The following is a 10,568-nucleotide window of genomic DNA, read 5'->3' as shown; positions in this document are numbered from 1 at the left end:
GTGTGTGAGTGTGCATGTGTGAGTGATGAAAAATGCTGGGCCCGCTGGTTGTGTATGCCTGACCTCAAATTGGAGTCTGTATTGACATTGCTCTCTTGGATCCAGTTTCCTGCTGTTTGCTTCTAATGTTTAATTTTCACACGTGTGAGAGAGAGGAAAGTGAGAAATCTTTAAACAGTTCAGATGGGATACATGTGAGATGGCTGAAGCCAGTTTCTCTCAATGGACAGGGCCTGTCATCAATTAACATTTCTGTCATGCTGTGTGTGTGTGTGTGTGTGTGTGTGTGTGTGTGTGTGTGTGTTTGTGTGTGTGCTGTTGTGTCTGAGTGTCGGGGGAGCAGTAATATGTAGAGGAAGTTGATGTGAACAAGGGAGGCATTTAGTTTAATGTCAGTCAGTTTAAAAAGGAAGCCTCGCTGACACATATGGAGTGAAGGTGAAAGCAGTTAAACTGTTACCTCCCCAATTACATCCTGAACACACACACACACACACACACACACACACACACATTCACACACACACACACACACACACACACACACACACACTGATACACACACTGCGGCAAACAATCAGGACATTCTTTCCAAAAAGGCCTTGAGTTGATTTGACTGTTTGAATGAGTACTTCACTCATGTTCCATACACACATGTCAGTCGTCACGGTGTGTGAAGAGTGAGTAGCACATTTTTAGCAAATTGCCGTAAAATTGGCGATCACGGACAAATTGATAAATTGTGTTAACACTTGTTTTCTGACTGTGATCCAATCACAACATCCTGGTGCCAATTAGCCATCTGGCCCGCGGGGATGCTTGTGCAGTCAGCGTGGACAACAGTCTGAGAACATACAAACGGTCTGCAGAGGTTGGAATACGTCCCAAGGGAGCACAGACGCATTATAATATTTACTCTATAAATCCACTGTCACACTGTGGACATTTGTATACTTTTAGAAAACTTGGGGTGGGGGGTGTTTACAGCACTACTGCAATTCTAAATAAGACGTGAGACTGAGCTATTTAAGACGCACTCTTCTTTTGTCTGTAAAGCAAAGGAACTGACTCATTTGGAGGTTAAATCAGGCATCAAATCCCAAAAGTGGAAGACTTATGTGTGGGCAAATTAGTTGAATATGATAATCAGTGAAATGATTAGTTATTGACATCAACAGGTGACCCAGAGTTATGAAAAATCATTGTAGGAGATTCATGGAATTAAAACTCTGAATACATTACTACTTCAATGACTCTGTGGGGCTGTAAAGGCACATGAATTTGGTGTCTTAGCATGCTAACATAGCATGAAGCACAAAGCACAACTGAGGCTGTTTGACCCATCCACCCACCCCAACTTCGTCCTGGCGTGGACTTTTTATATAACGTATAACTTTTTAATTCGCTTCTGTCATAATGACTGTGGCCACTAAAGATCGCTTAGCAATAAAAACCAAGCGGCAACCTCAGAGGCCGAAAAATGAAGCCAGCACGGAAGTACCAAAAATAGACAGAGTTCATCTTTATTCACTGTCTATGATAAAAACCAACTAAGGGTCATAATCATAGACTGTATATAAAGAGGGGCGAAGCCTCAAGAGCAGCTATTCCCTAACCCGTCGCCATCTTGGCAGTGACCGACTCCGCCCAACTCTCGGCTAATCCAAAAATGAGCAACGAGGGAGATTTCGGTGCATGCTAGTTTGTGACAAGCACACACTCACCCACCTGTTACTCAAAGCGACACGCCCTCAATTGTGCATAACTGTACAGTAACCCTGTGCAGTTTTCATGAAGGAGGAAATTAATATAGAGACCAAAACTGTTTTCTACCAGGATGTAAACATGTTTATTTCTGCTGTAAATTTGAGCATTTTAACATGAGAGTCTATGGAGATTGACTCACTTTTGGAGCCAGCCTCAAGCGGCCATTCAAAGAACTGCAGATTACAGCACTTCAGTGTTGGCTTCACTTTTCATCCCCCGCAGGTTTCTGCTTGGTCTTAATAAGCTGCTTTACACTGACGACCTATCTTGTAATTTTTTTCCAGGAAGATGCGGTCTCTCATTTCTGCCGCCCAGAGGGCTTTTTGCATTCTTTGGAGCTCAGCGCAGTGTCATCTATCAGAGTTGGAGGTATGTTATCACACTGCACTCCCTGAATGTAGTTTCCAGGTTTGCAAAGAAAAAAAACAAAAAACTGTTTCCTAGAAAAAACCAAAACAACAAAACATCTCTCTCCTGCCTTCATTTTGCAGAACACCATCCTCAGGTTATTCAGCGCAGAGAAAGATGTGATACAACAAATGCAACACCTGTAGCTTAACAACCTTGCACCATAAAGTACATATGTTAAAGTGTTGGAGACTCTCTCCAGGTGAATCAAGAGTTGAACAGCAGCTGTAACTGCGCTCATGTGTCGAGATCAAGGCCTTGAATTCAGTTAAGATTGATGCCTGGTGGAAATGCAAGAGTTTATCCAAGGTACTGCTCACTGTTTTTTCGCTGGTTTGGCTTCTCGAGGACATTTAGAGAAAACCTCTCAACGATTCTCTGCCTCTCTTCCAAAAAACTCAAATTTTAAATGGCATTAAAATTGGCCCCTGGACATATAAATGTTTTTGTTCAGGGTACTTTGGTCTAATCTGTTGCAATGTGGGTGAAGTGGTTGCTCAGTAAAACCCAGAGTATTACAATGTGAATGTGTTGCTGGCGCTCCTCTGGCCCGGCTGCGGTCAGCGTGCGTGCGCGAGGTTGAAATCAAAACTATCCTCGTTCAGATGCTGCTGAGGCTGCCTGTCTGCGGGTGTGGGTATGTGTGTGTCAGGGGTCACACAGTACAATGTGTGGGTTTGTGTACACTGTGTTTGTTTGTGTGTGTGTGTGTATGTATGTATGTGTGTGTCTGGGGTTAAGTTAGGGTTCAGCGGAAAGTACATTCCATACTGAGGTGAGAGTGACTGTCCTTTCTATCAGGGTAAATGCTGTCATCAGCTTCCTGTCTTTTTGTATGTTAGTGTGCGTGCGTGCGTGCGTGCGTGCGTGCGTGCGTGCGTGCGTGCGTGCGTGCATGCGTGTGTGTGTGTGCACGCGCACGCAGCGGAAACACTGACAACAACAGCCCATGTCCCTTGTTGACCTCACACACTCTTGTCAGAAATGGGGCGGCTGCTCAAAGCACCCACAGCTGTTGTGTGTGTATGTGTGTGTATGTGTGTGTGTGTGTGTGCGCGTGTGTTTGCATTCCACGCCCATGAGGATGTCCATCTGTTTTGGCAACTGTGTGTTCTTGAATGAATCCACAGCGTGAACTTGCAGCTACTTTCTTTTTTCAAAATGCCAAATATGTGTGTTCCTGCTCCTGTGTGTGTGTGTGTGTGTGTGTGTTTAGTGCAGTGGAGTGTGTGAGTGAAGTTTGACGCGACCGATAAGCCCGACAGCCTTGAAAGAGAGCCAGAGTTGTGTTTTTCAGTCTGTCATTTCCATGGAAGTGAATCTGATTTTGCCGCGAGTGATGAAGTGAAGCTTGACGGTAAATTAACACTCATCGATCCAGCGCCACACTATTGCCTGTCTGCCTGATTGTTCAGCCCGCTCTTTCCATTAGGCTGATTACAACAGCCTGGTCTCATGACATGTAAAAGCACAACGTCTTAAAATGTGAAGGAGACACAAGCAGCAAGGAAACTGGCATGTGCTAATCACTAACAGTTTAAGAAGGCAACTAATGTACGCACTTGAGATGTAAAACAAAGTAAAAATGACAAAGAGAAATGATTAAGTCAGAAATGATTCCTCAAAAAAAAAAAAGAAAAGTAAACAACAAGCTCTCCTCAGAGCTAAACTCTCATGTGTTTCCTTCCCTTCGGATTGTGGCTGCCAATAAATAGGGTTGACAGCAAGAACAATCTGTCATTACACTCATTATACTGATCAACTCCTATTACAACTGCTTGGCTCCCAGGTGCAACCTGCGTGTGTGCGTGCATGTGTGTGCGTGTGTGTGTGTGTGTGCGCGCGCCTGAATGCGTGCATTGGCAAGAGTGTGTCCTCAGAAGAAACAACCACAAGCCACTAAGGCTGAGCTGATGTCATTAAATCTTCAAACTGAGATTGAAGAGGCTGCACAGATGTACAGACTTGTAGAATGTGTATCGTCCAAGAAGTGTGTGTGTGTGTGTGGGGTGTGTGTGGGGTGTGTGTGTGTGTGTGTGTGTGTACGTGCATTTGCATGTGTTCACCTTCTTCCTCTCCTCTATTTCTTGGAGTCTCTCTCTTTCCTGCTGCTCCCTGTCCAGTCGCCGGCGGACCTGGAACACACACACACATAAACACAAAAATACCTTTTTGAGTGTTTTTAAAATTGCGTAGCGTGTCAAGTGTTGCGGCGCAAGCCCTGCTCATCCCTCACCCTCTCCTCCTTTCTGTCTATCCAGTCGTCCTCCAACGCTCCAGCTCCTTCCGCCGTTTCTCTTGTCGTCTTTTCTGACACTCCAAGAAATGCGTAGTCCTCCTCCTTACACAAACCTCTCATTGACTGGAACCAGAAAAACGACCATCCGTCAGACGTGACATTTTGCCTTGAACCCTTGTCTCTGCTGCACGTATCAACCGTCTCTGTGCTGACTGACAGCTAAGTGCCTAAGAAAGAGTTTTCTTATTTTATTGTTTTATAGCATTGGTGCAGCTTTAAGTGTTCACCTCCTTCGGCAGGACTAAATCATCGCTGGCAAAGACAGAAGGCGCTCTCTCAGTTAAATACGTTTATGGTATAAACACAACTGAATCTAGAGTGTCCGACTGTTGGTGAGTTGGTAGCTACAGTAAGTTTCCATTCAATTTTTTTTTTTTTTTTTACCAAATTATGAGAAAATCAGCGAAAGCGCAAACGTGAACTAATGTGTTTGTCCCAATATTTTACACTTTTCCGGGGTTTTGTTTGATTTGTTTTATTGATATATTTGTGGTTTTCAGAACCAAAAATCATCTCAGTGTAGTTTTACATCTCACAGGCTTCTCTCTGGAGCTCTAGTAACAACAGGTCGATCAGCCAATCAACCAACAGAGCCTCTCTTCTGATTTGCTGACTGTTTTCTGAGCGATTTTCATAAAAACATAGCAGCCAAATCAACCAAATCCAGGCTCCTCCTGGAGGATCCTGTGGCGTTACTACTCAGATCACGACCGTAGGTGATGGCTCGAACCAAGACCAACTGGTAAATCGAGAGATTTGCCTCGTGGCTCAGCTCCCTCTGTCTTCCTCACCCCAACCCTCCGGTACAGTGTCAGCATTACACTACTGATGCTGCACAAAATGCGATTACACATGAGAACAGGTGGATGGAGGCTCGAAAAAAAAAAAGCCAGACTTTCCAGAGAGAAAGTAAAAAAACTTCTTTCTCAGCTGGACGAAGGTTCTATTGTCTGATGATACCAACTTTGATCTTTTTGGCCGAACACTGCACATCATCATGAACATACTCCCAGCACAGAGCCAAAACTATGTCCTGAGTGGCAGAGTCCAGATTCCACATCTCAGTACAACTGAATATTTACAAGTAACCTGACAGATCTGGAGCAAAGACGAATGGGGGAAAAATCACATTGTCCATAGATCTTTTAGAGATCTGTTTTCACTTGTGCATTCAAGGATACTTTTATTGATCTGTGTCAAAAAAACAAAAACAAACCCACATTGGATTGACTATGATTCAGTGTCATAAAACAAGAAAAGATGAAAACATCCAAGAAGGTGAATACTACTTGATAGACACCGAACTCTTCAAATTTGGAGATGTTTGGGTGGAAATACAAACAGGTCCGTCACAAAAAAAAAGGAAAAACCTGATGAATCTGATCTTAGTTAAACTGACAGTGCCTCCGTCTGCAGGGCCAGTGAATATTTGGATGAGTTAGAAAATGATGTGAATCATATGCCATGGCTCTTGTAGTCACGAGATCTCAATTCACAGTGGAAGTGGTTGCTGTTTACTTGTTTGTGTCTTCTTGGAAAAACAGTTTGGCTCAATTCAAGGAAGGATCATCTGCCGGCTTGATTTGGGATCGATCACGAAAAAATACATGAAGGAAATCATGAAAGTTCTCTGGGACTGTGAGTTTAAGTGGATTTAATAACTACTAACAACTAATAACTAATAACAACTAACTAATAACAACTCCCTGGATCCCAGCGGTTAATAACGTACCTTTGACATGGGGATTCTTTGAAACTGCTTCACATGAGTCATCTTGGTCCAAGACAGGTCCGCTGCTCATCACACACACACACACACATGTTCACAGTTGTAACTGACATTTACTTTGTGACAGGTTCCTTTGTTGAAATAATGCAATGACATGAGTAATACTTGGGGGAAAATAAGCTTTGATTAGGTCAAACGAATCAGTCACTAACCTCTGTAGGTCAACTCCAACCGTGTCTTCTCAAACCTGTCAGTGTCCGCTGCGCGCCGATCAATACCTGCTGTTTAATCTCCCATAATAACCGCAGATACGTCCTGCGTCCTCACCCGACTGGGAGTCCCAACACAAAGCTCCAGATCTGAGTTATAGAGGTTCTTGTATAGTGACGGCATGCAGCTTACATGTCAGTCATTTCCACAGCACAGTGGCAGAAGTGCCACTGTGCCACTAATAAAGAGTCCAGGAGACAGAAGCATTATGGATTAGTTCAGACGTTGTTTCAGAAATGAGATCAGTATGAGGCATCAGGTCACTTTATCTTTGCCTACACCGAAAGGCCACACAGGTGTTGTGTGTCACCTATTGAGCTGCTACCGCTAAAACAATTTTAACACATTTTTTTAACAGCATTGTCTTGCCATGTTATAATCTAGAATCTTTTTTCATTAGAAGAAAACTCAGTGGAAAACAATTAATACTTTAAAGCAGCTTTACATTTATAGAATTTCCATTTTATACAGTAAGGTCCAAAAGTCTGAGACCACTTTCCCAGAATGGGAAGATAGACATGTTTAAAATTAATAAGAAATAAATAAGAAAAACACACAGAAGCATATATAATTTTTAAGAGTGTGTTGCTTTAATAAACTTGCATATATAAATTAGATATACAGTACATCATTTATTTGGCTTAGTTCAAAGACTAAAAATGCTGAGAAACAGGATCTCTAAAGCCAACTTATTAACATGTTACATCTTCTTTAATTCATACAGTCATGTGCTGGATTCGTTCTTTGCCTGGTCGGTTTTTGAGCTACACCAATCCTAGTTCGTGTTGTAAAGCAGCAGCTTCAGTGTTATTTATAGCCTTGTTCCTGGTGCTCCCCTCTGGAGTCAATAATCATGTCCTCTTAATTAATAGCACTTTCACCAGGCTGCTAATTAGGAGCCTGACAGTCATATCAACCGCTGGTGTGATGCACACAACACATTAAGAGTGTTTCAAAAGTGAACTCACTCAGTCACAACTGTGAGAGCCAAATTACTACCTTACAACAGCGTTGACACATTTATGAAAAACAGGTCCGGGAGCTGGTACAACTGCTGCAGATCAACAGGCCTGAAGTCAAAGCAGAGTAAGCCCTCTGACTGCAGTGACAGTTTACTGTCTGTTTAGTTTCAGATTCTGCACAGTATCACAGCACATTCATTCTCACAGGCAGAGCTAATTGATGTGACTGGATTCTGTCAGAAAACGATATGAGATGAGATGAAGAGTTATATACTGTGGATAATATATGGAAGCACACATTTCATTTGACACAGCAAGTTCACACTTACACAAAGTTTTAAATGTATGAATGAACCACAGTATAGATTCATGACATTACAATACAAAACTTGATTTAAAAACTCAACATCAGTCATGTAGATCATAAAAATAACCATAATAAACAGTTAATTTGAGTTTTTTGGTCCAAAAAAATATGATATTTTTGATGGACAGAACTTCAGTGGAATCTCCCATGTATTTATTTAAATATTTGTGCAAAAATACCACTACAGATCTGGATCTCCATTAAGACGTGCCAGTTTTCTGTCTCTGTGAGTCACAGTGGTTTGAAAAATGAGGAGAGCTAATAATGAATGCCATGCAGATTTGGTTTGTAATCATATTCCCTGTGGACCACAGTGAAAAACTGTGGTCCACAGGGAATATGATTACAAACAAACAGTGATTTATTTTTTTAATTTTTCATAAGAATTGCGTGCAAGTGATTCATGCAGCCAGCTGATACAAAATATGAAATTGAGTCCATTCATGAGCCAGTTCTATCCAGGAGAATCAGCTCCAGACCTGGCGGTGCTGGTCAGGTTATTGACCAATGCTGCTCTTGGGGGAAGAGAAAGCAGAGTGTGGATGCAGTATAAAGTATGACAGAATCACAGTGGTGTACAAAGTACATTTTAGTCGGTCTTTATGATAATGATTATGATTATGATGATCATTTTCATCCTGACACTCTGGAATAATGCATGTTAACTGGATTGTAGGTATAAATAGATTTTTATAGGTTCTTAACCCCATAATGAAACATCCCAAAAGTCCAGCAGCCTGGAAACTATATAAATAATGTCCTCTTTATTGTGCATGGGAGTGTGTGTGCATGTGTTTCATTGAAAACAGACATAATGATGTTGTTGTACTATTACAAACATGCCTGATGATTAAACAGATCATTACATAGAAATATGCAGTTTCCCAAAATATTAACTTTTACCACAACATGAGGATCCAATAAGCGGGAAATATAAATGTTGCAGATCATGCTAGAAGTTAAACTAACTTTAAATATAACACCACATAGAGAACATGTGCACTTATGCAGTGCGCAAAAACACACATACTCTATACATTCAGCACCCTGCAATGAGCAACAAGCCGTGACCCCTGACCTTTGATCTCTGAACATCCCTGAAGCCCTGACATCACTCATCACTTGGCTCATAACAGGAAACAGCTTCAGCCTTCAAATGCTTCCCCAGTGAAATATATGAAACACCCCTTTAGCAAATTGGAAACATTTATTAAACACATATTTTTCTAAGGTTGGACTGATTCATTAGAGGTTAAACAGCTCATTTAAAGTTTTTAATAAATATGTGTTTGTCTGTATTCTAGACGCCTCTTGTCATGTAACACAGAATATGTCAAGTTCCATATATAGCCTGTACTTCCAGTCAATGTCTTTACTACCCCTTTGGACTCATTCATGCCACTGTAATCCATGTTTTATAACACAACTTTTCTCATGATCTTATTTGGGCATGTGGGACAAAATGCAGAGAACAGCGATTCTTGTGTTTTGGCTTCGTCCCTAAACCTGTGCAAACTTTAAGTTCCTGCCACAGAACGAATTTTCTCACATTGGAGTTTCCCCAGTGTGAAAAGTTCTGAGGCTTATCAGCACTTCCACGGTCATAAGATCGGGTGTGTACTTTGAAAGGGAAATTACTTCAGGACCGAGCCACAATGTGAAAGTCCCACTGGGCTTGAATTTTAGCTTCAATGCAACCTTATTTGACTGTTTGTGTCACAGTGGCAGCAGCTCCTCCTGGGGGATCCCAAGACATTGGAGACTGTCTTCCCCAACAAAAACAAATCAGTGAATGCCCTAAAACAACATACAGTCTGTTTAATGTTAGTCGACAAAGCCCTGCATGGGCTGTTTTAATTATGAATCTTGTTTGGTGAGTGGAGGAATCAGGTGACATTATCATGGGGAGGAAGCTGGAGAGGATGGGTGGATACGACCCGTAGGAGCATCTCCAGAAATAGCACCCCCAGCCGTACCGGATCTTTGTCGCCATGATTGCAATAATAAATGGCTATGGCTTGGTAGGAAAAGATTATGGTTTGGATTAAATTAAGTACTTCCTTAATATTTGACGATCTTTGTTGTCATGGTTACAATAACAGCAACGTGGTCAAGAACGCCTGTGTCATATTCCGGTGTTTGCTTGACCCATCCATCCACCACAACCTCCTCACCAGACTTCTTCCTTTACTGCTGTCATAATTTTTACAACCACTAGATGTCACCTAGCAACAAAACGTAACTGTATGTTTTTTTTGTTTTTTTTAATGGAAGACAGTCCCATCACTTCTCATTTTCAACTGTCAGTCAGCGTTGGTTTCTTTTTTATGTTTAACCACATTTGTTATTGTAACCATGACTGTAAAGTTCCCTTAACTTAAACTTGCAGCATGGAACTTTTGTCTCCACCTTCTGGCAGTGAGAGTAAATACACCAACAGCACTCTTTCCTCTGAACACCGAGTTTCTTTGTTGTCTGGAGCATCAGCAACGTTTCCAGGACGCTTCCAAGGTTTTTCCGCCGTACTCCTAGTTGTTTTAGCCAACTCGCCTCCGTCACTACGCTCACTCCCCTCTTCAGTTCTGGCCAACCAATCATTGCTGGATGAATTAAAAACGCATCATCGCTACCTGTGGGCCAGCACAGGAATGTCGCTAAAGACACCGGATGTAAAACTGCAGTATCCTGTACAGAGAGATTTACCTGGTCAGTTTTGTGGAACTCGTTTGGCAAGAGTTATAGTGTAATGGTCGTTCTTTTATATAT

At 41.9% G+C, this 10,568-nt stretch overlaps 1 protein-coding gene across 1 annotated transcript in view; it reads right to left on the bottom strand.

Annotated features, from left to right (window-relative positions):
- The window catches only part of LOC147818897 (uncharacterized), a 9,545-nt gene extending 2,990 nt beyond the window's left edge, over window positions 1–6,555 (bottom strand). Inside the window, exons 1-4 of the mRNA XM_087175043.1 lie at window positions 6,416–6,555; window positions 6,207–6,268; window positions 4,412–4,537; window positions 4,242–4,310 (exon numbers count right to left, since the gene is read on the bottom strand). Coding sequence (XP_087031169.1) covers window positions 4,242–4,310; window positions 4,412–4,537; window positions 6,207–6,248 — 237 coding nt within the window. The 5' untranslated portion in view covers window positions 6,249–6,268; window positions 6,416–6,555. The remainder of the gene's footprint in view (window positions 1–4,241; window positions 4,311–4,411; window positions 4,538–6,206; window positions 6,269–6,415) is intronic.
- Between the last annotated feature and the right edge of the window lie 4,013 nt (window positions 6,556–10,568).

Source organism: Seriola lalandi, unplaced genomic scaffold (assembly GCF_002814215.2).
Source record: "Seriola lalandi dorsalis isolate HSWRI2012SDOR001 ecotype SW California unplaced genomic scaffold, Sedor1 jcf7180002054410, whole genome shotgun sequence".
In the NCBI taxonomy this organism is placed as follows: domain Eukaryota; kingdom Metazoa; phylum Chordata; class Actinopteri; order Carangiformes; family Carangidae; genus Seriola; species Seriola lalandi.
Note: the sequence above shows the minus strand (reverse complement) of the source record. Positions and strands in the feature narration are given on the sequence as shown.